The sequence below is a fragment of the Ornithodoros turicata genome, chromosome 7 (genome assembly GCF_037126465.1).
Source record: "Ornithodoros turicata isolate Travis chromosome 7, ASM3712646v1, whole genome shotgun sequence".
Taxonomy (NCBI): Eukaryota; Metazoa; Arthropoda; class Arachnida; order Ixodida; family Argasidae; genus Ornithodoros; species Ornithodoros turicata.
Window position 1 is genome coordinate 18,169,245 of NC_088207.1, and position 27,855 is coordinate 18,197,099.

Here is a 27,855-nt window from a genome sequence, read left to right on the forward strand (position 1 = left end):
GTTGGTCACTTAAAGCGTGGCCGACATCGGCGAGTAGTTTTCATCGTCACCACCAACGCTTTCCAAGGTTTATGTTCACCACCACCGCAGTGAACATAAACCTTGGAAAGCAGGGGGGGGGGGGGGCGATTGTCCCTACCAGACTCAGGATCTTACCCGTCAGTTGGCTGAGGTATATATATGGTTCTGAAAAGCTCTCCTTATGTACGGTTTGATGAAACACTCTATGACATTCTGTTCCCTTGTTACCTTTTTTGAACGCGATATTTTGCCAAGGCGTGCGACGCATATCCTTCCTGCCACGTTGATCGTGCTTGAAGCCAGCTCGTCGAAGTCAGACATTGTTCCGTAATTTACGTAGACGTATGGTTGCTGCAAAATTTGAAGTCATCAAGAGTTAAGGGTCTGTGGGCTGAGAAATACCATGCTATACTACAGTTTACTATAATCATTATGAGAGCTGTGTCCTGAGCACTGTTCCGCCCGGTTATACGAATATTGCGGAATGTTCACGTCAGAGGAGTTCATCACAGTTTCCTTTCACAATTTCGGGGATACCTTTGGTAGGAAATTTGGATAGTTCTGTGTCAATTTACACTGACGTATTCCTGTGTCCATCATACACCAAAACTTTGGATCCAAGCTCAAATTAGTTACAAGAAGTGCTCATGCTTCCACATTCCTGCGTTTTGGAGACACTGCCTTGTTTCGGCTGAGACTATACTATGCAGACTGCAGTTTTCTTTATTATTTGCCATTCTATCATTTGTTATTCGTTTTCTTTCACTTGAGACAGGCGCCGCTCCCTGTTGCTTGGGGAATCAGACCTACACACACGCATACGCGCTCACACAGTGCAGGCGCGCTGCACACATTTTCTGGCGGTCTTCACCATGAAATCATGGATATTTCTGAGACGAATTTGCAAAGTCCTTGAAGGTTTTTATGCTGTGGCTAACGAAAAGTTACCCAGCTCGCCTGGACATATCAGTACTTTGGAATATTTCATTCACCCACTGAACAATTTCATATCTTGTGTCTCATCGTGCCCGCCAGATTTACATGCGCCTCGTTTTTCCTTCAAGGATAACTCCTATTTACCACCGAGCCCTCAAGAGAGTCTTCGTACCAGCCAGACAACGATGAATAGATGGCCATTTGCGGTGCAGTGATCACCAAAACATGTAACCCATGTTGTGCTGCTCGTTTTTCCTTACAGACATGTAGGATGCCCAACCAGGGCAGTGACGCAGGGGGAAGGGTACCAACTTACACGACGACCTCCTGACCGGTTAGGGACCCTTGGTTGCATGAACTGTAATCGGTGCTCCTGTATGCTATGGGACGTGGCAGATTCTTCATTGTGCAAAAAAGCATAGAAGGCCACGGAAGGTTTCCTGGCGCTTCATGGTAATGAGAAAAGCGATTCATGTCGTGTGCGTTAAACAGGTGGTAAGTAGGGATGAGGAGCATTTTCCACCTGATAATGCTTCTTAGTCATCCTTATCTCGGTGTCTTTGTGGGTTATGCTAAGGTGCAGTAGCTCAAGCTTACTTCACCGAAAAACTGACGCCGGACGTGAACATGCTGTACTTGTCCCTACGTCAAAAACTATGGTGCTCTAGTGGAAGAAGCAAACCGTACGTGCACGCAACTCAGTGAGGTACCATACTACTCGAGCAATCGAAGGGGTCAACCTGAATGGCGCTTTCGAGATACGTAGAAGGTTCAATAACACCACAAAGGTTGTGAGTTTGACAAACCTTGACATCTCCAGCTGCCGAGTACGCGTAGAAGGCAGGCCCCATTTGGCTGCCAGCAATTTCCTTATTCGTAGCAGTGTAGGAGAGAACATCGTTCTTGTAGATCTCCACCTGCACATAACGCACTTGAAGCGTCCAACAAAATAATACGTCGGAGTATGCTTAATAGTGCCTTGCTACGGCCTTGGGCATCTCGTGAAAAGAGTCTGCAGGTGTGTGTAGCAAAAAATCGACATCGTAACAAGTTGTGTACCCGTTCGTCATCCTGTTCTTGCGGATGCCACATGTCCTTATCTAGGTCAACGTATAATCATATAGGCGCCCTGAAGGCAGTGGCGTAGCCAGAAAAAAAAAGAAAAAGATTCCCGGAGGGGTTCTATGGGGACTTTACTTGGGGGAGGAGAATACCACCCATGTTACCTCACCCAAATACACTACCAGATGCGCGATTTCGCGGGAGGCGATTCGAACCTCCGAAATCCCTTCTGGCTACGCCACTGCATGAAGGTAATGTCAGAGACTAGTCACCCTCCAGAACTACAAAAGTTACATAGTTCTGGCTGTACTACGCGGCAATTATAAAAACAGTATCATCCCCGCCTTAGATGAACAGCATATAGGCAATGTGCAGAGCGACCGCCGCGCACCCACGCGGGAGACAGCCGCAAACGTTGTGGGAGTTGTACGCGGCTGCTGCACTGAGAGACAGGCAAGACCACAAGGAGTGATCCAACCACCGTGTTCGTTCATCACCGTGTTTCATGAAAAAAAGTCTGGATGCTTCTCGCCAAACGCAATGACATGCTGGAAATTATTTCTGCGGAAATTAAGAGCGTTCGAGCACCCGACGCTCCGGTACAAAAAGAGCTCTTAGCATGAATGGCAGCTGCGAATTACGGTCTGCACCTCCTATTTTTTTACTCTCTCTCTCTTGTGAAGGAAGGAGAACTCGACATTGTGGTGGAGATTTTGGGTTACCTGCTTTGAAAGGTGTGCGCCACCAAAAATGGTAAAATGCAAAGGACTTATACTTGTACCTATGTTACTGCACCTCCCCTCTCAAAAGCTAAAAGTCCAGAGGGTATATCATAAACGAACAAATAAACTAATTCAGCTATTCCTTTGAATAGGCTGTCATCACATCGCTGATCAGACAGCTTCTTATAATGAACAATGTCGTAGGGTGCAGCCGGTCTGCAGTGTCAGCGGTTGCAGATGAAGCCAATAACATCGGGTCGCACCGCCGGGTGCCGACTCTGGAAATGCGTACTACGTAAGACGATTCTATCAGCTCGGACCAACGGTAGAGTCGTTATCTGTAGCAGGTCGACGCCCGCTGTATCCGATCAGCACCATCCGAATGTATTCAGCGGTAATTTGACGATACGAGATGCAAAGCGTGCGTATTTACATATCAACGGTAAACGGCGCGTTCTTCATTTCCAGGATCCTCCAAAACACGCGTAACAAAAGTGTTTCTCGTCATACCTCTCCTCCGTGTTTTGGAGGCAACTTGCAAGTGGAGAAATATATACCAGAGCCTCACAGCAAACGGTACCTTGTTTTCGTTTCCTGGGTCCGGAACGCTCATGAGCACATTGTATGTGAACATGTCTGTCCTGTCCATACTGCCGTGCGATGACCAGAACTTTTTCACATACTCCACAATCCTCTTTGGTTGGCCACCGGTGCTTACCAAGGACCTGCGTGAGTTCAGATGTTTGTAAGTACCCTAAGAAATTAATGATGAAAGATGGAAGTGAGGCTTTGCATGTATTTGTCCTTTCGATGTGTTCCAGCCTCAGAACATCTTTGCCTCATGTTAGCAACAAAAACTCCACTTCGTTAAAGGAGTAGGTGACCACTGCGGATACGTGACTACGCGCCATATGCACACCAGATGACGCTTTTGGAGATCTCTTCTGCTCTCCCTCTCGGACGCACATAGGAGAACGAGTGAGCTTCATTTTACTCCGTGACGCAGCAGGACCCAAGGAGGGTGCGTCGTCGCAAATGAGACGTATGGGGTGTTGAGAAAAGCACAAATAGGAAGATGAAGCGGGAAGCACCTCGCTGAAGGCTCACAGTTTCGTTTGCATATTCGGGATTAAATGATCTGATGCCATGCAGTATATACGGCAATGATGCGGCAATGATGTACCCTGGCGTTTCGATTATAGTCATCTATAGTGCCACGAGCTGGAAACAGACATAAAAATTGAAACTATTCGACTGATGTAAAGCTCGGTGAATTCTCACACTTGCTGCGTGCTATGTAGACATGACTGTGTTCGCCAAGTAGACCTATTCCCAAGAAACGTCACCGTGACGCAATCATGGCGTTGGTAGACGTAGTGAAACCGAAACAAGATGTACAGAGAACGACCTCCGAAACCTTTGCACGAAGGCCAGTTCATTCACGTATGTCACGTTAGGTTTATAATCGCTTTGGCGTCTTCACGAGTGTGCGCTTCTCGTTCCGCGGAAAGAGAAGAAGGGGGTGCTATTTACGGAACGTGCTGTGAGTTCTTCCTACACTTTTGTGTGCAAACACCACGCATTCTGCGACAGAGGTTACCCATTTGGACGGACGGATCCTGCTGGGTCTAACTGGCCATCTTGGCATGCATATCAGTCGTGGAGGAAAGAATGAGAGGAGGCGCCCTGTCCCACCGAAGAGCGAAGCTAGAACTGGGGGCCGGCCGTGTGACGTTGCTGCTAGCCATCCAGTTCCCGTTTCACACTCTCAGAAAAAGGGTGGAGTAGTTACACCTTTTTGGAGGTAATAGTTGTCGCATATGTTGTGTCTAAAAGGTTGCAAAGTTCTACCTGCAACCTCACTCTCAAAAAAAAAAAACTTCACCGCATGGCATGTTGTCCGCCAACCATTGCCACGAATGATAGGGTTACCGATTCCGATTCGATGAGCGATGGGGGCGTACGCATTTTTGTAGCAACTTGGATATATGATAATTGCTTTTACCACCCTTTTACACACTTTATCAGATGCTGCGTTGACCTAGGTGGTAACCATGGAAGTTACCACTTTTCACACTTTTCTTTTCTTAGAGTGTACATGACTGAGGGGAGACAAAAAAGAAAAAGATACCATACGAGCACACAGATCCGACGAGGACGAGCTCTAACTTCCAAATGAAATTTATTAGCCACATTACAACAATTCTAGTCAAGCGCCGGCACAGAACCACGTTCATGAAGAGAAACTAGTTCCTTGTCAGTTAGCACAACTGACGGTGCTAACGCACGTGGGGCCCAGTCTACTGATTTATTCTGCCTTTTCCATTCTACGGGCGTCACGGTGCCTCCCTACTATGCAGCTGTCAAGACAAGCTCGGTTGCCAGGACCATGTGTTAGTGATGACCCATCACTATGGTTGGTCATCATGGTATACGGTATATGATCCCCTCCTATGGTATGTGACACCATCCTCCCTTTTGTTCTTAGCGTTTACGTGTAACGTAACGCGTTTTAAACGAGGCAGAAGAAATCAGTGGGCAGTTGGAAAGTAGCGTTCGTCCTCGTCGCTTCTGTGTCCTCGTCTTACGTCGTCGTTTTACGCCCGTCAGTCGTATATCAACCAACTATGCCAATTTTCTATCGGGTTTACAGTTGCCTGTATTGCATTGTTTCGGAATTCATAGAGCGTGTCTAAGTGCCCCCTAAGTGGAGTCCGCAGAGCTTCCTCATTGGCGTTCTCGGGCAACGCGGCCCATACGAGGCATCAAGCAAGTTAAAATGCAGCCTCCTGTTCATACGTCACTTGCCCCACACATTGCTCATCTATCGAATACCAATTGGTAATGTGACAAAGCGTCCCGATTTAGGCGGGACAGGTCCCGCTCTTGTGGTCTTGGTCCCACTGTCCTGCAGGCCTCCTTGGTAGCAGTGTTTTCCCTGCTTTTGGCTGAAACATTCCCCGAACGGGAAGAAATGTAGCTAAATAAGAGTTCCTGTACTCCCACGTTGCCCTCTTCCGACCGACATCTTCCTACGATCTACGAACATTATTGTGCGTTATTGGTTATATAAGCCATCCCTTTGACAGCACTTCGCGGAAAGGAAAGGTCGCCCGCGCACTCTTTGCTCATCAGGCGGCTTAGGTTGAAGGAGAACGGTTTTGATATAATGAATAATGATTACTCGTGCACATGACGTCCCTTTGAGCTACGTGACATGGGAAAACATGAGGGTGCATCGCAAGCGTCACAGTGCGGGCCGAATGAGGCAACAGCAATGCTGTCTCGTAACAGACCCTTTTCAAAAGTCAGTCTGGCCACCTTCTAGCAGACGACATTCGGCCATATCTTTGGCACTTCGTACATGTGGTGCCGTGTCGTCCTTTTGCTGCCCTCCGGAGAACGGGGTAGGGGCCGTCGTATGGACGCTGAAGAGGTGAACGAACACAGTCACGGCGTAGGAACACATGAGCAGATGTGTCCAGTTGTTTGGGGTTGAATGATCGGTGGTGTGGTTGACGCCCGGGGATGGGTGTAGGTGATGGCGCGCATCATGTTCTTGAGACGATGAAGAAGATTAGTTGGATCATGAGGAACTGAGGAGCCAACCGATGACGAAGAAAGGAAATCGCCTGGTAGACGTAGAGGTATCCCGTAGACTAGTTCAGCTGCCGTAGTCTGGAGGTCAACCTTCAAGGAACACCGAAGGCCGAAAAGTACCACTGGTAGAGCATCGTACCAATCCGTCCCTATGGAAGCGCTTGACAGCTCCATTTGACTGGGGGTGATAGGCCGTTGAGCGGCAATGTTTGGTGCCAATCTGAGTAAGGAGTGCATTGAACGCGGCCGACTCAAACTGACGATCCTGATCTGTGACGACGATAGACGGCACGCTAGAGCGGGCTACCCAGGTAGTGAAGAATGCTCTCGTCACAGAATCTGCAGTGACAACCGGCAGAGGGCAAGCTTCCGGCAGTCGTGTGTAGCGGTCTACACAGGTGAGGAGGTAGCGATGGCCTCGAGACTCGAGAAGAGGTCCCAAAATATCAACGTGAACATAACTGAAGCGGCTGAGAGAAAGGCTTTAGGGGGGTAGCTGTATGGCGGTTGACTTTGGAGGACTGGCAAATTAGGCATTGTTGAGTCCAAGCAGGGATCTTCGTGTTCACGTTGGGCCAAACGAAGCGTTGTGCGATGAGTCGTTGTGTGGCCTTACGGTTTTTCGTTTTCGGGTTAAACCCAATTTTTCACGCTAGTTCCCCCCCCCCCACCCGAATAAGTTTTCAAGACTTCGGGTAAAACCTCATATATACCCGAAATCTTCGCGGTCCTTCAACTTGTCGTTCTAGCTAAACCGTCGGAAAAGTGAATCATAATATCAGCAAAGACAACAACAACTTTATTTTTGACTTTGGACTGGCTTTTGACTTTGGACTGGATTTTGACTTTGGATTCGGACTATTTGGTCTTTGGACTTTTTGACTTTGGTCAGCAAAGAGAGCTATTTGTGACAACCTATTTGTCCCCCTTTTATAATCCCCACCTGCAGAAGCGAAAGCAGAGCCCTTGTGCAGCTTGGGCAAGTGTCTGACTACCACAGTGATTCACTGCCCCAGTTCCGAGCGGAAACTTGTTTCTCGTCCAAGTGTTACTGCCATGACTTGTTTCATGTGCCTTTCGTTCTACCCGAAAATTCCCCTATACATATCAAAACAGAGATCGTGGCGCTCGATTTCTCCCCAAATTCTCGTGCGTAAATAGCGCCCGATTTTTACCCCCGTATTTGAAAAATCACAAAACCCGAAAACGAAGAACTCTATGTCACGTGTCAAACACTTGTCGGTGGAATTCCCGGGGAAGATACGGTCGTGGGGCATGCTCTGACGTACCGCACGTGATGGTGACACGGGGGTTCGCGCCGAGCGGGAGTTCCTCCAAGCGCAAACTGGTGCCTCATGAGCGTAGACATGAGAATGAAGTGTGCCGAGGCCGAGTGGAAGTTGCTCGGATCACGTCCGGGTCACCAATAAACCTCTACCGGACAAACGTCATCATGACGTTGGTAGACAGACCGAAACCGAAACAGATCGGAAAGGGAGAGCTGGTTTCCAGGAATGGGCAGTTGTTCGCTGAAAGAAAAGTAGAACCGAAGGTCGCGTCCCTTTCAGAGACCATCGTAACCCTGTATTCACACGAGTCCGTTTTCTGCCGGCAGCAAGTCGGGAAGGAGTGAGAGGATATCCGAGATAAACGAGGTCACTACGCGTCTGAAGACACCCGCTCGTCCTCTAGTATTCACACGAGTCATTTTCCCGGCGGCTGTCAGTTTTCCGATCCCTTCTGTATTCGCGCTTGCATATCGTCTGTGTCTAGCGTAGGATGGACCAATGAAAGCAAAAACTTATTGCGCTTGTGCTCCTTGTGGATGATTCAGATGCATTCACGTGAGAAACGGGACAAGATATGGGCCAAAGAATAGGTTCCGAAGAAGCGCTATGGAACGTAAAACAGCATTAACCCAAATCTCCGCGTGGACGACCCTAACGTCTGTGGGAGTATTTTGATAATAGACGTTGTCACATTCGGTTTTATTTTCCACTAATGAAGCGTATCTCGATGCTGAGCATCAATATAGGCGCGACAGCGTGCTGACAAGTGATGGACTGGCGATGAAGCTGTGATGTCGAGCTATAGGTAGTTAATAATTAATTAAATTAAATTAAATTAATGTTTATTTTCCTTTCGTTAGGACGAGTAGCTTCCAATTATCGTTTTTATGCATGTATTGGAAAGGTGCAAGCGAACGATTATGTGTAGTCAACGTCTGTCCAGCGAAAGAAATATCCGAGTTTATCAAATTCATGCTTTGTATTCCGTGTCTGTTTCGTCTGACGTAGAGAGAAAGCTTCCTATGCAACACTACATTGTAGGCATCTATCTATGCACTGCATAATTGTTCCAAAGCTGCTGCGCCGGTGTGTCGTCGCACCACTTTCGCGGTAAAGCCAAGCATCGTTGGCGTTCCAATTCAGAATTGGCCATAGTACAGTGAATGTAGTTGTATGGGACACATACAGAACAATCCTCATGAAATAAAAAGCAAGCGCGATAAGTATCTTTGCGTCACCTTCTGCGCCGGTCACAAGAGCGCCGGTCACGTGGCACCAGAGAGCGGTGACGTTCCCTGCCGCCTGAGCGTCAGCGGGCAGAAAACTGACTCGTGTGACTACAGGGTTATCCCCCTCAAGACCGCGGCTTTCGTGCGCGACCTTGTTCGCCACTAGCTTTGAACGTAGTTCGACTCTACCAAACTCGTGGCGCTGTCGAACACTGTGACGTCATTTGTTTACAAACAGGTAGAGGTCTATTTAGCAATTTGCTAACCGAGGAGGCTTGACAACATAGCCCAAAAAGGAATGATCACGTTTAATCGCGCTGTCAGTCGCGCGACAGCAAACAGGATCATGACGATGGTGATCTGGTCGCTACACTTTCATTACTCTCTCCCCTCCCCCCCCCCCCCCGATAGTGGCGCGTGTAGCGAAATAAATTACAATATGATGTACAAATTACAATAGGATTTATTTGGATTTGTGGATGTGTATCATTTGCTTTCACTTACTTGAGTGTGTCTCTAATCTTGTTGCTGTCTGTCTCCTTGATGATATGGTTAGATACGCTGTCAGATCTTGAGTAGACTTCTTGTACGTTTCTACGGTATATATTCAGTTTGCGTTGCATCTTTTTGTCGACCACAGGATATTGATTCACCTAGATTAGATAAAAGATGTTTCGTCACCATCCCATGCAACAGGGATGTCCTACGTTCACCAAACTACCCTCAAGCGATAACACAAATCGCCATCTTGTCCTGGTCACAGGCAGCATCATGGTTAGGCCGTGCGATGTCGTTTACATCCTCTCACTCGTCCTAGGCTCGTTTGCACACTCATATCGCAATAAAGCCAAGGGATAAACGTAGTCTGCCAGTGGAAGTGGAAAACGCCGCTTCATGCGCGGCGTGGTATTTATTCCGCCCAAGTACGAGTCAACGTTTGAAAGTATCAAGTTGTGCGAAATATTTTTTTCTCTGTGTGACGTGGGATATAATGACATTACTTTCTCATTTTGCCTCGGTGGCTCAGTCGGTAGCGTGTTCGCCTTCTGATCCCGAGATCGCGGGTTCGAACCCGACCGAGGACGCCATCAACTTGGTGGCAGGGTACAAGTTGCTTAGACACGCAGTCTTCCGCGAGGGACGTTAAATACGGGGTGCCGTGTGATGAGCTTTCATCGCACGTTAAAGAACCCTTAGGCAGGGAAGGGTGACGGTAATGGTAATGGTAACGGAAACAGAAACGGTATATTACCGAAATTGGAAATGGTAACGATAACAGAACCGGAAACGCGTATTACGGTTCATTACCGGAAACATAAACGGAAACTAAAATTATCGTCCGGTACTGAATTCGTGTAATGGCTGTTCCCGTTGTGCGATGGCATTTGAGTGACTTTTCTCATTATTTTTGTATTTTGATGACTCCATTCCCTGTAATGCTCTAATTACTTCACGGGAGCATGGAAAGAAAGCTAGATGTTGGACCTCGAGGGAACATCCCTCACTTACCTCGTCCCAGTCCTCACAACTCTGACATCAACAGATCACTGTACTGCACCATAGCACGAGGATGACAGTCCACGATTTTTAGTTATTCATTTTATATACTTTTTTTTTTCATTTCACCGTGGCCATTGCAGTATTACTTATTACTGACAGCGTCCGCTTATGTATCCGACATCGGATGAAGGTCACGCCCATCTTGAGTTGCTGGACTCCCAGTGACTGAAGATATGTTTGTATATTTTTTAAAGTCTTGCAAGATGAACGTATCCCAACGACGTAACTTGTGTTGTGAACAAAAATTACTTGTGTTGTGCGTACGCGTGACACCAAAGCAGCACTTGGGCAAAACAGGGTGCTGACAGAGCCGGACGGGCTGTCCTCTGGCAGCTCTGTAACAGCCGTTTCATTACCGGAACCAGTAACGGAAACGTAACGGAAACGTAACGGAACGAAATTGAAAGGCTGGTATCAGAAACGGACATCGGAAACGAAAATATAACAGCAACGAAAATGGAAACGGTAACGAAAATATGTCCGTTATCCTTTCCTGCCCTCAGGTGGGCAAAAGCAATCCACAGACCGACCGCTGTGGCGTAGCTCATGATCTCAGTTGTCTCGCGACGTAAACCCCCAATTATTATTATTATTATTATTACTTTCTCGTTTTGAGTAGTATGACCTCATAGGGTGGCCAGTCTACGAATCCGTCTGGCAATTGTGTTCCTCCAAGGTCGATTTCAGCCTCCTCACAACAGCTGCAGGCAGTCCCTACAGGGCGGGTGAGGGAGACGTCCGGTGTTGTTAGGAGACAGGCGCCAGAGCTCCAGGTGACGTCACCCATTCTTTGAAAATCCCAAGCTATGAACTTTTTCTGAGGAACTATGGATCTACGCGAAGCGTGTAACGTTCACAGACGCCATCAATATTTTGCGCACTGAGAATTTCTTCAAGAGCAATTTACAATACGAAATCAAATAAGCGTTCTCAGTCTGCAGTAGCACTACGACGTTTTCTGAACACCTCATCAATTTCTTGCCGCTATTCTTCCTGCCGACAAACTCGTACATGCACCAGCATTTTTTCCCCTATTAAAGTGCGCCATTTTTCCATCACGCGCAGGTTTGAATCGTCTCCAGACGTCTCCTCCGTGTTCATCTCTCCCCTGGACACTGCTTGACCGCTAGACGCACGTTCCCGGTGCCTCGTTACTTTGGGTTGCCACACGGAGAACTGAGCAAGGAGTGAGTGAGCAAAGCAGAGACTCAGCAAATGGAAAGCTGAGGTGAGTGGCAAAGAAGCGGTTATTGCCTGCGCTATACATGATCAACCGGGCTTGAACCACTACGTGGATCCTTCTGCCTACTGTTATCCCAAGCCCATTAAGGCCTTTAACGGTATCCTGAACAGTTACAATGACCGGACACGACCATGGGCAAAGGGCGGCCTCTTGATCAAATCGCCGACTTCTCATGCACAGAGGAACGTGGTGATCTCCACGAATACGGTTTATCACTTACTCGGGAACGCTCACTGATGAGCACGGTCCCTCATGGACAATGTGGAGAAGGAGCTGAACGCGGGTGTGCTGAGTGGGAGATACGTGAGCTGGAGTCGCAAGTACAAGGTGTACGAGCGTTGTATGACACCGCTACTTCGTATAAACTTTCTCATAAGAAGATCGTCCGATTTTGGAGGTAAAACTTGGATCGCGTGTTCAAGAGCGTCTTCAACTTCAGTAGTTAGCAAGCAAAACCTTGAAGATAGTTAACTGTACGTACATGGAACACCAGAAACAACATGATTAACGTCGCAATTGCGCAGAGAAAAACCCAGACCAGCACCCAGTTCACCAGCGCGCGTTCTGCGGGGGTTCGCAGGTAGCGAGACCTGTCCACAGCTGTGGGGTCAGCGGCACCTTGGAAAAAGCCAATTCGCTGCGGGCTCATGTATCTTGACTGCGGGGTGCCTGCATACAAAGGTAGAAAGTCTGGTAAGAGATGATACGAGAACATCATTGTGATAACTGCGATAGCAAGAGCTTCAACTATGACCGTGTTTCAATGGACTAGCAGTGGTATGGCATGGTGCGCTGGTAAGATACACTGGAGGAGTAGATTTTCTTAGGATACTCCTCGTTAATGTCAACATACGGCTCCCATGAAGTTACCGTAACGCAACGAGCAAGCCGAATAAATGTTTCGCGGCATTGAAGAGCTTCTTGCTTGCTCGTAGCATATAGCACACACGTGATATGTCGCTTCAACGAGTTTCAATTTGGAGTGAAAATCAATTTGGAGTGAAAAAGTGACCTCGGCCGTGCCGGTGGAAGACAACCGTCATTTTAGATGATGGCACTGGAGCTCCTGTGTCCACGACTTTTCGTTGTGATTTTGGTTTTCACGCAGCGCGCCGCAGACGTCACTGCGTGAGACGCATGTTGAAAACTAGAAAAGGATAGTGAGTGGAGCGGCACCGTTGAGGGCGACCACTTTTGGCAGAAACTTACAGGGGGCGCTGCGCAGAGCAGTGCGGTAGCAAATGATATGGGTCCTGTTGCAGCGAGTTCATATCACGAGACAGGCGACCCATCCGCATTTAAGTGATTGTCGGGCTGGAATCAGTATGGCGTACCGATAAACCTTTAACGACATCATTACGCCCACTTATGGTTACTTCCATAGCGAATTTTGTGCTAAATGTGCGAGATACAAAAAAAAAAAAAAAAAAAAACACACAGACCACCCAGAAACGTCTTCAGTTATTTCGCATTGAAAGTTGCCACTCATAAACTCCCTGTACCTAAGCTGAGCAAAGCACTCCTCTTTTGTATAGTAGGATTAGTCATATTATTGAAATTCCCACGTCAGCCTTGCTGACTTTCTTTAATTATGTTTGACTTACGTGCATGATTTCGAAGAGTATACCAGCATGCAGGTGGTAAAAAAAATATGGAGGAAAGCTAAAAGCAGCAAACTGACAATACGACACGAAAGTTAGTTAATTAAATGCGTCACACTCGTAATACATCTAGCACCAGCTTCATACCGGACATAATTTTCTTACACTGCACTCGTCACTCGTTCTCAAAACGTGTTTAATGTAAAGTAACTTCCAAAGACTTGTCAGTATGCTAAGGGAAGATCCTCGGGACGAAAGACTGGTTTTCTTCTCGTAGCATGCAGCAGGTTAGAAAAGGCATAGGAAATGGAGAAGACCAGATGAACCCGGCGGATATTATGACAAGGAAAGTGGACAATTTAATAAATCTTTCCAACTTGCGATACATGTAGCACGGTCGATGTTCACAATAATTGGTGACGTATAAGACTATAGGACGTGAAAGGACTATCTTTCGTATACCGGGTGTCCCAACTAACATGCACCAAGACAAAAAAGAAAAAAAAAAATCACACACACGCACACAAACAGAAAAGACGGATCGTTTTAGGCGGTTGAGGTCAGCTGAATGTTGCTAGCATTCGTGCTTCGCTGGTACGTTTCCGTTGTGCCTAATAAAATACTTGGCTAGGATTACGATATTTGTGAGTGCCGCTTCTTAGTTTTTATGCATGTCGACCAAATTCCCCTGAGACTAAAGAAATTTGCTGTCCGTTTCACGTGTCCGCAAGCTCGCTTCCCTGCTACCAGTGGCGTATCTAGAGCTACCTGCGCCCGTGGCAACATGGTCAACATGATGTCCTTGGGGATGCGTTTTCGTGTGGTCCGCACTAGGTTTCACACTACAACCTCTCTAATGGCGGTTGCTGTAGATCATTTATGAATGTGCCAGGTTGAGTGCCCGACCTGGCACATTCACACCCGACCACATAATGGCGCCCCTGTTCACCTGGCGCCCATGGCACCTGTCCACACCTGCCACACCCTAGATACGCCACTGCCTGCTACTGCTTTGTTCGTTGAGGTTACTTTGAGGACCAAGCGTCCAATTACAAATTTGTAGGCCACCATCAGGAACATCCAGACAAGGTGTTTCAACAAGTTGCGCTTTGTGCGTTTCTTTTCTTTTTTTGCCCGAACAGGAAGCCAGCGAAATATGTAAAATACAACGTAAGATGGCACGCCGCGATGTCACGATTGTGGGGTCTGCTGGGGACACTCCTCCGATGCTCCTCTCGGAATACTTGTGCCTCGTGGAGCCCCCAGGCGAGAAACACCATCTTCTTCTTCCACGATATAACCTCATACCCCGGGCGCTCCGTGACAGAACGCCGCTGAAAACGTACTCACAGTGCCTGTACCCCGCTGCTGCGCGCACCGCGCCATAGGCAGCGGTCACACGGGGCAATGTTCTGCAGCAGCAATGAGCAATTTTAGAGTTGCTGGCAGCCGACCGATACCGACAACCTCCAGCAAGTCGAGTTCCTCGGAATCGCTCCCCGACCAAAATCTTGAGAAGTTGCTCGTGCAACGGCCAATCAGCGAGGGGAGCATTGCCACGTGACTCTCGATGGCGTGATATGATTTTGTTCGTGGGGTCATAGGTTCAAATCCTACAGGTGCAGCGGAATAATAACTTTTTTCTTTTTACTAGCGCCGCACAAACCTATCATACACAGTAAATCATTCTACGCCTTTATTCGCTCACAACAAATCTATTCTTATAAAAACACCCTTTCCTATCCCGCACACTGAAGCAAAGGGTGCAAGAAGAGCATTACTAAAGGTGTAACATCAACATGCACCACATTTTATCCAATGTCGGTAATGGTGTAAAGTGAGCTTTTGAAATAGGTGTTTACGTCCAATATACCTTTTTTACAGCCCATTTGAGCGGCGAATATGGTGTTTAAAATGGTGTTTTAATTCGTGGAAGAAAAATTATGCTGTTTTCACGGCTCCGCTCAGCAAGTAACCAGATTATAGATGATCACCCGAGTTAAAAACAGAGTATTTGACAGGGAAACTTGTTAGGAATTTAGCTGGTATCTTTGATTCTTGCAAGCGTACGTGTTAATTGCGAAAACGCATTCCCGTCACCATTACAAACGTTTTCCGCCCCATTACACTTAATGAACGTGCCCGAACAAATTGTGTTTCAGTATATGATCCATTCAATACGCCAATATATGCTACCGAGTGTGCCCAGGTATCTTCAAACTTCGGCACGCACGCTGGTCCAACAGTATAAACCTCTACCCGAGAAACGTCATCCGTCATCATGACATTGGTAGGCAGACCGAAACCAAAACAGATCGGAAGGGGAGAGCTGGTTTCCACGAATGGGCACTTGTTCGCTGCCTCCTATATTGAAGGAAAAGTAGAATCGAAGGTCGCGTCCCTTTCAGTGATCATCGTAATCCCCTCAAGACCGTGGTTTTCGGGTGCGACCTAGTTCGCACCATATACCTTGGAGCATAGTTCAACTTTACGAAACCGGTGGCGCTGTCGAACACTATGACGTCATTTGTTTGCAAACAGGGAGAGGTCTGTTACCAAGCTAGCGACGCGTGCCTGTGACGCGTTGCGCTCCGGTTCAGGTTGTACTATGTTACCACGGCTGGAACTTTGCTGTGTTCAGGGTGGTGCTTCCTATAGCATGCCGCAGCGGGAGCTACACTAGCTACACTGCACTAGCTATTTGAGCTGCACTAGTACTACACTAGCTATTTGAGAGGGAGTATTTGCCAAAAATCAACTCCATCCTAAAGGTGTTGTCAATAGAATGCTCCCCTTTTAAGGGTGTTTTTGTTTTTAAACGCCCGTTGCTGGAAAAAGTTGCCCCGTGTGAACGCAGCCTTACCGCGCTGCGGATCACAGCGCCACACAGACTGCAACGGCGCTCAATCCACTATGTTATTATAGTACACTCTAGCGCATGTAATGCAATTCTGCTGCCATACTTGATGACGCTGCGAAGTTAGTGTCTACATTGATTTATGAACAGAGCATGTTTCTCGAAAAAAACGTTCACAAACCGAGGGAATTCACAGATCGAACGTTCATAAAACGAGGGCAGACTGTCTATAGATATAAATGACGACGAATTATGCCGGTCTGGAGGGAAATTTAAAACAACTGCAACATACCTTTGTCGGTCGTCAGTACTCGCCCTCTAGATAAATCTAGCAAGATAATCAAAATAGATCTAGCAAGGTGCTCTCAATAGAGCTCGCAAGGCAAATCGCATTAGCTTATACGAGAAAAGAAAAGACAACTAAAAAATAATGCTGTGGACTTAACTGTAACATTCCATATATACCCCACGTGAAATACCCCAAACATTAACAGCATACTTAACCGCCACCATAGTATCCTTGTCCAGTCAGAACGCACAAAAACATATTTCCTGAACCAGCACGTGTCGCCTATACAGACGTAACTTCCAGGATAGCTTGGTTCGCTCTAAAGTAGGCGAACCCATGAATTCTCCGGCGGGATAGTCATTCATGTAATGGTCGGAGATGTCAGATCTGCAAGTTCATGCGAACCGCAGAAGCCGACGAGGATTGACCTCGGATGTGGAAGACCAATTTGCCACCGTGACGGTCGTGAGGTATCATTGATTATTCGTATCTCGTCTGCGACGTCGACAGCGTACAGACAACGATCGCGCCACACTTACCTTCTCCCGCCGCGTCATGGTGCGACATCAACATCACGCATTCTCTCGCAGGCTCTCTGAAGGAAAAACAAACAAACAAAAAAAAACAAGAAGAACAGGAATCCGAGAAACACTGCCCTTTTGCCATCTCTGAAGGAGTTCAGGAGTCTCTAAGGCACACCCGGATCAGACAGCCCTCGTGCTCCCAACAAGTTAGTGATGATTATTTCTCTTACGCACGAACTCGTGGAGGTTCATGAAAGAAACAATCCCGTCGTATGAATATGTGTATGAGTTAGCAAAAATATAAGAGTGAAAGGAGGATGAGTGAGAGAGAGTAGCTATTTGTCCCTTCAGATGACGCACCCTGGAAGTCGTTGAGAAGGCGTGGGTGTAGTTCTGTATCGGGACCACTCGTTTTTAAAAATTACTGAAACGGTTAGGAAAGTAAGTATTGCATAGAAGTGGAAGAAGATCATATACTGAATCTAAAAATGTAAGAATTATAAAATTCTGTGGACTAGAAGTTTTTTTATATGCATTTAAACAACCCCATCTGATTCACTTTTAGCGCAGGAGAAACACGGGAATGCTAAGCCTAACGGATTCGAAACTTGCCGTCTTGCGAAAGGTAGGGTCGTCGAAATGGGCTAAATCAGCTCACTTTAGTGAGGTTGGGTTAAGTTAGGTTCTACAGATTGGGGGGGGTCTGGGGGGGTGCCGCCCCCCCCAGGCACGCACTAGGCGGTGCGGGCGTCGAGACTGTGCCTCGGGTTAGGTCAGTAAGGTCCTCAGCCAAGATGGCGGATCGCCATCAAGAAACTGGCGATAAAATTTAATTTTTATACGTTTTACGCAATATACGAGGGACATTCCTGTTGAATTTCGTTACTAATTACTTCCTCTTTCATGTAAAAGCGTTAGATTTTTGTTTTTATTCGTTTTTCTTTAAAAAAAGCCAGTGGTCCCGATACGGAACTACATCCGAAGGCGTGTTAGCTTAGCTCAATTGGTAGAGCACTGGACCGGCAATCCAGAAGATGTGGGTTCGAGTCTTACAGCTAGCTAACCTTTCAGCGACCTTTATCTTTCGTGGTGGTTGTCACGCAATCTGCTGCACGTAAATATTCTATGTGACCGACGTGTGTTGTACGCATAACACACAAGTGTGAGTTATCCTCGCGGTCACGAACGCATTCTACATTCGCGGTCACCTTACACCAATTGTGTGTCAAGCCTACCACGTCACTTCCCTGGCCTCCACAGTCCTTCAGCCTTATTAGTTAGAACAGTACCTCTACGCTTACCTCCTCTGTATGCAGGGTTGGGTTTCATGTTGCAACTTTCTTGGCTAAAGTAGCTAAAGCTTCGTGATCAAGGGATGACTTGGCGATTGACCTTCTTCTTCTTCAACCAATCAAAAGATGGCCATGCGCCACTAAAGGAGGTTGGCCAGGATTGGTCAGGATTGACCTGTGATGCAAGTGATGGCGATGTTAATGAATGAACTTCGTCGTCGGTACTCTTATTGGTGGCGGTGTCGTGCCCGCCGATACTTTGGTACCCGGGTTCGAATCCCGGTGCCGGCTGTGCTGTCTGGGGTTTTTCCTGGGTTTTCCTCAGACGCTTTCAGACATATGTCGGCACAGTTCCCCTAGAAGTGGGCCCAGGACGCACATTTCCCCAGGGCGTCAGTCGTGACGTTGCCCACATACGTGAGGCCGACAACGGCAAGCCCTTTCACCACCACCACCACCACCTTGGTCGCCGATAACGGCGAGACCTTTCACCACCACCACCACCACCACCACCACCACCTTGGTCGGCATACAGACACACATATGTCGGCACAGTCCCCTTAGAAGTCGGCCCAGGACGCACATTCCCCAGGGCGTCAGTCGTGACGTTGTCCACCTCTGTGAGGCCGACGACGGCGAGCCCTATCACCAGCACCACCACCTTTATTAGATCCTACGCCAGATGGATTTCTAGTGGCGACACGAGGATTAAATTTCATGTTACGACAATTAAAAATGGCACCGAGAAATTTAGTTACACGGTAAAAAGATTAAAAATAGGGCCACAAGGACTAAATACACCGAAAAAAAAAAACTGTAGTGTCATGCACTTAACTTGCACTACTGCACTTACAGCAGGTAATCCGTGAGTCCGCACACGAGCCACACACGAGCTAAGCTCTACCGCGGAGCTCCTGTACGTGAGCAGTTGAAGCTTCTCGATTTGATTTTGTTTCACACAGGCTGACCCATACTTGCTGCGGAAATTTCTCCCTTGATATTAATATGGACTGCATGGTCCATTGTTTGATAAAAAAAAACGCTTTAATGAAATCTTGTTCTCCTCACTTGCTCTCCACACTTCTCAATCTATCTAGAACTACATGCACCGTACGTAGTGCTCTCCTCTAGGTTAGGTTAGGTTCGGGTTGGGTTACGTTAGGGCTCACCCTCCCTGCTGCGAAGGACTTCCGACGCCTCTGATCGGGTGGAGCTGCGAGGCCCTATCGTTGCTTCCGCCTACCGCAATTGCGAAGGCTAATCATTTTAGGGCATTGGATTTCGTGCAGCCGCACCCATTTCAGCGGTGATGGCAATGGTCTTCGTTCTTCCACACCTGTAGCCCTTCGCTCTGTAACTTTTTGGAGAAAACTTTCTGGAACAGCGATGACACATGGTCGGGTACGCTGTTCGGCTGGTCGTGCTCAACCAGAAAACCAGTGAAAAGGCACTTGGCACGGGTGAGGAAGACGTACATATATTTCTTCTGTTTGGAGAGCGCGATCGAAGGAGACAAAACTACTGTACCAGAGTGGACTGACGATAGGACAATGGCACGTCTTTTCGAGAAACACTGACACAACGAAACACGCTATCTGCCGCCACCTCCAGCCATGGGTGGTCATGCCGCGAAACACATGTTACTGGCTGTCTAATTCGTCAGGAATACATTCTTAAAAGAAAAAAGAAAGAAAAATACCATAGATAATTCGTCCCACCAATAAGCATTTGTCTAAGAGTTGGCGAAAAAGATTTTACTGCTCTTCAGTTTCGAGGGGTCAAAATTTACACAAAAGACGCAAACCATATTACGAAGGAAGAAGCCGAGAGGGCAGACTTGCCCAAGTGCATACATTTGCAGACATCGTAACTGCAGAGAGGTCCGGCAAATGCCTATTGGTAGACGAAGTTTTGGTGGAAGAAGTTTTTTTTTTCTTTATAAAGAACTTAGGTAGGGGGGGGGGGGGCGTAGGACCTTTGGATCATTCGGCGTAGAATGACCCTGAAGTAAGCATCTGTCTGCAATTTACTACCTAAATGATCTGTGACGTCGGAAGAGCAATGTCCAAATTCATTCATCTGCAACAAGGGAAAGGCTGCAGGCTAGCTGGTATAGGTCCATGAAGAAGACCGACTCGGTCTTCTTCTACCGGTTTCTCTACGCCCTTTAGGGTGTGTGATAACATGACACCCAGTCCGTAACACGATGCATCACAAGATAGTCGCAACGGTTTGCGACGGTAGTACATTTCCAGCACGGTCGCGTTGCAAAGTAACTGCTTTGCCCTCTCAAACGAAGTTTCGCGGTTTTTCGTCCACTTCCACTGTGTGCCCTGCAGCAACAGCTGATGTAGTGGCTCTAGGATAGTCGCGAAGTTCGGCAGGAACCGACCATAATACTTTAACAACCCAAGAAATGCCTTGAACTCGGTCACATTCTTGGGAATAGGCGCGTTAGCTACAGCGTCTACGTGTTCTTTCGTCGGCCGGATGCCTTCGCTATCAATATGATGCCCCAGGTACCTCGCTTGCGTCTGAAAGAACTGGCGCTTCGGCTTGTTGACGCGAATGTCATGTGCTTCCCAAGCAGCACAATGTACTGAAAGTCGAGTGCAATTGGGGTGGACGGTATGTGTCTTATCAAAGCTCTTTAGTTTCATGAGTCTGTTCAAGGCCTTCCACCTACCCGTCCACCCCCATTGCACTCGACTTTCAGTGCATTGTGCTGCTTGGGTTGTGGTCTTGTCAAGACGGCAGTGACACGTTCTGCACACTCTTGGCGGTTCTTCCCCGAAATTAACATATCATCCGGATAACAAACTGTTCCTGGTAATCCGTGCAAGATTTGAGCCATGACAAACTGAAAAGCCGCTGGCGCGCTTGCTATTCTGTATGGCAAACGCGTTAAACGAAATAACCCGAGTTGAGTGTTCACGGTCAACGGTTCTTGGGAATACTTATACCCTAGTCAGACAGGATTTCAAATGTCAGTTGCGAGAAATGGCCTTCGGCCTCTCAAATGACCTTTGTTCGGGGGCGCCTGCCAGACAGGCGGGAAAGGAGTGCTCCTCAACTGACTGCCCTCACCGGCTCCCTTTTTCGGTTTCGTTTTCCCTGTCTGCTGTGGAAATTTGAAGTTGGTCTGTGTGCCACAAATCAAGATGCAGAAGTCATATGCACTTCTCTAAATAGGATCTAAATACGTTTACACAGTTTCACTCCATTATCCGTATTTTATAGGTTTTCCTACATTCAGCTGCGAAGGTAGCGAGGGTACAATGGCATAACACTGTTGTCGAGATTGCTCCTTTCTGCACCTCAAATGTCGGTGGGGGCCTCCTTTCGCGTTGATGGTCATTTCTTAGAAAGGTCCTTTGAGCTGCCGTCTGACACGGCTCTGAGAGGTCATTTTTTGCAAATGAAAATTCCCCGAAGTCCTTCGAGCATGCCGTCTGACTGGGGTATTATTCTCTCAGGCTGCAAATAAGCTTTAGTTAAGTCCAACGCTATGAAGCACGTTCCTCCGGATAATCTTGCAAATACATCTTCTGGAAGTGGCAGTGATTCACCATTGCTTCGAGTCCTACTGCAACTTTTACGCGTAAGGCAAAGGGAACGATCCTATATAGCTTTACAAAACACGGGGCTCGCATCGTCTTTTAGCACCACGTTTCCAGTATACCCCTTAATGCTTCCGAACCCTGTTTGAAATACTACTTGCAACGTTTCAGACACGTTCTCAGGCTGGCGTACATTTGCGACGCTATTCCAATCAAGCCCAACTGCTGTTAACCAACCAGTCTCTACCCAGTAGGCTTTGTTTCGGTACAACCAGGGGAAGCTTGACCTCTAGGTTTTTGTTCACCACATCAACATAAATTATGCATTGAATTCTGAAAGGTATGTTTCAGCTTCATGCTGGACTCTTTGCAAGGCACCTTACCAAATACACGCTCCTGCAATTCTCGCTCAGTGATTATTGTGACAGCAGACCCCGTGTCAATTTCCATGGGCGACATTTTGCCATTGACCTGCATATGTACTACGTATGGCCTATTCAACCTATACTATTCCCATTCAACAGTTCGTTCTCGTGCTCTACATGCAACATAACTTTCTTTCTGCGCACGTTTGCCAAGTGCCCAGGCTTCTTACAGAAAAAAAGAAAAGAAAAATGAAACACTTCGTTTGTGTCGACAAGATTGGGACGAATGTCCCTTTCCGCACCGATAAAATGGAGCACTTTCATTTTTCTCAGTCCATCTCTCCGTTGTCTTCGCTTGCCTATTCTCCCGTCTTGCAACCTTGCGCCCTGCCATTTCACAGGCGGATCCACGTCGCTTGGCTCATTGGTAGCGGCCGCCATCTGCGTTCCTCTTGACTGTTTACCCGGAGACTCCATCGCTGTTGCCAGTGATACAGCCCTCTCTAAGCTGCGTTCCTTGCCGTCATCACTTGCGCGCAATCGGCAACGAATATTGCCATTGCGAAGTCCGCAGATGAACCTATCCCGAAGAGCTCTGTCCAAATATGCTTCGAATTCGCATGTTGAAGCCAGCTTACGAAGTCATACACAATTTCGTCTTCTGCTTGTATCCGTCGCTGAAATCCGTTAACTCTCCGTGACAACAGAACGCTTATATTTGTAGTGCTTCCTCGGCGTTTCAACAATGTCCTTAAATTTTGTTTCCGCCGCGATTTTTAGGTACAGAAGGTTGCGAAGAGTGACTTATGCAGTCTCGCCCCAACTGTTATACTCTAAGAAAAAAAGGCAGAACTTCCAAACCAAGCTGGTAGAACGACAGTATTTCTACCATTTCGAGCCCATCCACGCGCGCCTTCTCCTCCGCAGGTATAAGCGGCGGCGTCCATTTCCCTTCCTTCTCTCTCTCACGTTTGCTCAGAGAACAAAGGGTAGAATTTCCTACCCAACCTGGTAGAACGACAGTGTCTACTCTGTCGCTTTCTCCTACTCTGCAGTTATACCGAAAAGGTAAAACTGGTTTGAGTAGAAATGTGGTTGCAACTTGCAAGACAGCTCTGCCGAGACGGGTAGAAAATTTTACCGTTTTTTCATAGAGTGTATGAATACCTGCTTTTTCATGTCCTCCGTGAATCCGTTGACCGCACTGAAGGCTACGAAGCGTTCGCAGTACACTTCAAAATTGCCCGAAGCAAGGTGGAATTCTGGCATAGCTCCCACGAGGGTTCTGAATCCCACTGCTCTGTCCACCACCTCGGTGGAGGCCATCGCTCCGTCGTCAGTTCTTGGCATGCAGAGCAGCCTCTGAGTGAGCAGCGCTCAGTCCCTACTAACGCCTGCTCGTCCCATCTACGTCGCCAGTGTAGATACTCGGACAGGCCCATACTGCGGAACACCTTTATTCCAGTCAAGACTTGAGAACAGAATCATCGAAGTTGAGGCAGGTTGTTCCCTTATCACCTCTTGCGGATACAACCACGCTAGATAACAATGACCTTCTAGGGTTCAGACGTAAGCTATCATTATACCGTCGATAACATCTCGGAGTAGCCCTCAGAAGACTTTTTGAGCACAGGTTTTGCTGCGGCGAAAAACTATGGTATAAGCGCTCTAACTGCGCTGTGTCGACAGATATCGAGCATGCAATCAGTGTGGACTGTTATCTGTACCATGATACGACGGATGTGTTACGAGGCCAGGCGAAAACACCACTGAGGCATCGTTCGCGTTGACATCAGCACTTGCTCCCTGGCATAATATCATGGAGCGATCTCAAGCGCTGCTTTCATTCCTGGACTTTAGAAGAGACACTGGTCTCCTCTGCACGCTTTTGCCAAACTCGATTTTTTGTGTGACTTTAATGCCTTGGGCAAGTGACGTCACCTGGTCGCGAGGGATCATGCGTTGACATTTGGGTTAGTGCTACGCGGATGATACGCGTGCTATGAAACTTCGCGATACAAAGGACTTGGATGGTTAGGCACTTATCGCATCATCATTTCATATCACATACGAGGAGTGAGGCATGGGGTAGTGAGCCACAAGTGAACTGACAAACTTCCTCATTCACCCTCACTCCATCTGTTTATTATTATCTGTTTGATCTTGCTCCCCCCCCCTCCCCGTAAAAAGATGTAGTCTAATCAATTCCTTTTGCTTGCGGTTTTGTATGTGTGCATAGGTCAAATGTCTAAAGCGAACATTAGGCCAACCCGATTGACACCCGAACTCTTATTTTGTTCTGAATTCATTTATAGAGCAACCTCCTTTGTTGGGCAGACCTCAGAAAGTGTGGGGCAGAAGAGGAAGAAGAAAATGCACAACGTGCTTCTTGCATGCTTGCCGTCGAACAGTACCCTTACGTGTGTGAAATACGTTGGAGCACTAACACTCATTTCTGCGATTTACCTCTTCCATTCTGCGGACTACCACTTGACTACGGAACCACTGAAGTTAGTTCTGCCAGCGGCGTTACCATAATTCTTCTTGGCATTTCAGTAGGCCTAGATCATGTCGGAAGGCAAACGTAAGCGGCAGCATGATCAAACCAAGTCAACTGCTAAGAAAACACCAGGCAAAAAGGGCAAAGGAACGACACTCTCTAAGAAGTCCGAGTCGCACACGAAACACGCCGCCTTCCCACCATCTGCGCCAGGCGGATCCCTAAAGCACGACCACCACGATGCGTTTACTCACGAATTAGCTGACCGACGTGGTACTATCGTTGACGTTCGTGACCTGAAGTGGAACGGTGCCCCTGAAGACAGACTACCAACAACGCACGCTGTGAACAAAGAACACCACCTTCCGAAGGAAAAGAAGAATATTGATCCCGCGTTTATTGAACTTATGTCAAGTATCGAAGACGTTACCCCTCAGCCAGCGCGTGCTGCTTCTGATCAAGACGAAAAGCGTGAAAGCGAAGGTGAAAAATGCCAGCATCCACGTCGGAAATCAAGCATCTTCCGAATATTCAGCTGGAAACCCAAGCCTGGCTATGCCGGGACGGGCGTCGACGACCTACCGAAAGAGAAACGTGAAGAAGTAGAAAAACTTATAACGGAAGCACCACTTGAAGTCGCGCCTCATGCCTCTGGGGCTGTTTCTCCACATGAACCATCAACGGCAGTGCGTAACAAAGTGACGCACCAGAAATCTGATGCTCAGACGACGACGAGTAAGCAGAAACGACATTCCCATAGAAAGCATCCTCCAGTCATTGCGGGTTTTGTGAAGGTGTGGGCCATCATTACAAGAAATACCAAAGGTTAGTTGTTGCGAGTCATTGTTCTTTGCAGCTTATAGGCCTTGCCATTTGAGAATTTGATGTCAGGGGGGTCTCGAAATCACAATCGGTACCGTTGTCTATTCTGGAAGTGCATGCTCGATCTCACAGATCTATCCTTTCCAGGTGACGTCAACGCCCCAGAGCGAGAACCATTTACCACAACAGAACTCATCTACGTTGCCTTCACTATTCTTCTTCTTCTTGTCTTTGTATCGGCAACAGCATACCTCCTCGTCATCTATTTCTTGAAGCATTCAAGAACAGAGATAATATTCGCCTGTACTTCGTCCGAATGTATTGACCTAAAGAACAACCTGACCTCAATGCTCAACGACGCCTTCGATCCGTGCACCGACTACTTCGGCTATGTATGCGACAAATGGCTAAAAACGCACAGCTCCCGTAGTTTCATCGAGTACACCATTGGCGAATTCCATCGTAGCTTCAACATCACTCTATTTCGTTCCGAGCAAATCCCAGTAGACAAGCATGGAATGCACGTCTTGACCAGACTCTACAGGACATGCTATAGGTTCATGGAATCCAGCAACTTCACTCTTCACACCATTGCCGCCTACACTAGTGACGAGCTTAACATACCGCAGCTACTCAACGTGGGCAATTTGGGCGAACAGTTAACTTATTTAGTTAACGCGTCGCTAAGCAGAGGTTTTTCGACGATCTTCAGTCTGCATTTTGAGAACAAGGAAAAGAAAGCCTACCTCTACCTGAAAGCCACAACCTCAATACAAGGACGCATGGAAAGCGCTATTCACGAGTCCTCCTCTAGAGATCGCGACTACGATTTCGGTCCCCACATGGAAGGTTACGTGAGGGACGTTGTGAAGGTAATATACCAGAAGGACGATGCTGAGTCTCATATACTTCAAGTGATCAAATGGGATCGGCAATTCGACTGGCTTCTCAAACAGCCTTGTAGAGAAGAGTACAAGAGAGTGAAGAATACGGCGCCCCTATTTTATCCCATCAGCGTCACTCAAGTCATCGACTTAGTAAACAGCCTAGCACCACCAAGACTAGCGTTGACTCCATCCGATGACACTATAGTGGTGTGCGGATTCAGCACCATTGACGCTGTACTGCGAACCATGGGCAACGAAACGCTTGTCGTTAGAGGTATCTACTTCGCAGTGCATTTGATAACGAACGTTCTGCGCCTCTTCAACCTACGACAACACCTCATTGGAGCTTCATCGGAAGCCATAATCGCCACCTGCTTTAGAATCACCCAACAGGCTCTGTTTCACACGTGGCCCTACTTGGTGACACGGAGGATGGATTACAGCCGCCGGGCAGAAGAAGCTACGCGTGTCGCAAATTCCCTTAAGCTTATTACAAGGAAAGGGGAAGGAGTCAAGTGGATGACAGAGACGAGCTTCCATGACGTCGACACTGCCTTACAACATCTTGATATTATCGCATACGAGGATGCCGCGCTCGATAACATGCAGAGCACCTACGATCAGCTCCAACTTGAAGACGAGGACTTTCTTTTTACTTTTTTTGACATCAAGCGGTTTGAAACCAAATTGCTCCTGGATTGGCTTCCGACAGCCGTAGGAAGCACTCTAGCTAGACACCAGGCTGCATCAAACCTCTCACTCCAGAGTTTCCACCGAGAGACGAAGAGTTGGATCTTCGTCCCAACGGCCTATCAGAGCCCTCCATTGTTCAGATACAACGGGAAACCAGGTGCTTTTCCATTTTACATGAATCACCCAACTCTGGGTCTCCTGGTGGCTAGAGAGATGGTGCGAGCGATTGGACCTACTCAGCGATGGGACATGGAAACCAGGAAATTGGTTCAAAGCTACATGGACTGCCTGGCGTCGATACAGAATTTGCTGGGCATCAAAGCTCTCGAAGGAAACCTGTTTTCTTGGCGAACGGAAGCTTTCTCCTGGTCTCTAGGATCGTATATGTCTTATAACGCAATGCGTGCAATATTTGAGCAGCATTCCCAAATGAATTCGGCGCACTTTGTCGCCGCCCAAGAACTATACTTCATTCTCTCATGCCTCATGACCTGCTCCTCCGTTAAATCCGGGCCTGTCTTTCTTCCGAAGGAGCAATGCGAGATTTCTCTTTTGAGCAACGTTGACTTTTTGAAGTACTACAATTGTACAGGCGCTACTCGGTTGACATGTATATCTTCGCTGTATATGCCTAAGTAGTTCTTATATGACGGCTGACATCGGCTGACTCGGCGATATCGTTTTTATTACCTCGTACAAACTACCAATAAAGATAAACATTCGTTGCTAATCGCAACGCTATTCGTGCGCTACCTGTGATTGTGGCGACTCGGTTGGAATAAATCGTATTCGCGAATACAGCA

General features: G+C 47.5%; 2 protein-coding genes across 3 annotated transcripts in view; one reads left to right on the top strand and one right to left on the bottom strand.

Moving 5' to 3' along the window:
- Nucleotides 1–18,375, bottom strand: part of LOC135400267 (glutamate carboxypeptidase 2-like) — an 80,461-nt gene extending 62,086 nt beyond the window's left edge. The window contains exons 1-6 of one of the 2 annotated variants that reach the window (XM_064632048.1): nucleotides 18,235–18,375; nucleotides 12,144–12,331; nucleotides 9,364–9,512; nucleotides 3,322–3,466; nucleotides 1,764–1,874; nucleotides 250–372 (exon numbers count right to left, since the gene is read on the bottom strand). In XM_064632048.1, coding sequence (XP_064488118.1) covers nucleotides 250–372; nucleotides 1,764–1,874; nucleotides 3,322–3,466; nucleotides 9,364–9,512; nucleotides 12,144–12,331; nucleotides 18,235–18,262 — 744 coding nt within the window. In that variant the 5' untranslated portion in view covers nucleotides 18,263–18,375. Of the gene's footprint in view, nucleotides 1–249; nucleotides 373–1,763; nucleotides 1,875–3,321; nucleotides 3,467–9,363; nucleotides 9,513–11,882; nucleotides 12,332–18,234 lie in introns of those variants that run through there. The other variant, XM_064632050.1, reaches the window with a different exon arrangement.
- A 6,149-nt stretch (nucleotides 18,376–24,524) lies between these two features.
- Nucleotides 24,525–27,855, top strand: LOC135399621 (uncharacterized). Its single transcript, XM_064631345.1, has 2 exons — nucleotides 24,525–25,475; nucleotides 25,620–27,855. The coding sequence occupies exons 1-2, from the start codon at nucleotides 24,719–24,721 to the stop codon at nucleotides 27,689–27,691; spliced, it is 2,829 nt and encodes a 942-aa protein (XP_064487415.1). The 5' UTR covers nucleotides 24,525–24,718; the 3' UTR covers nucleotides 27,692–27,855.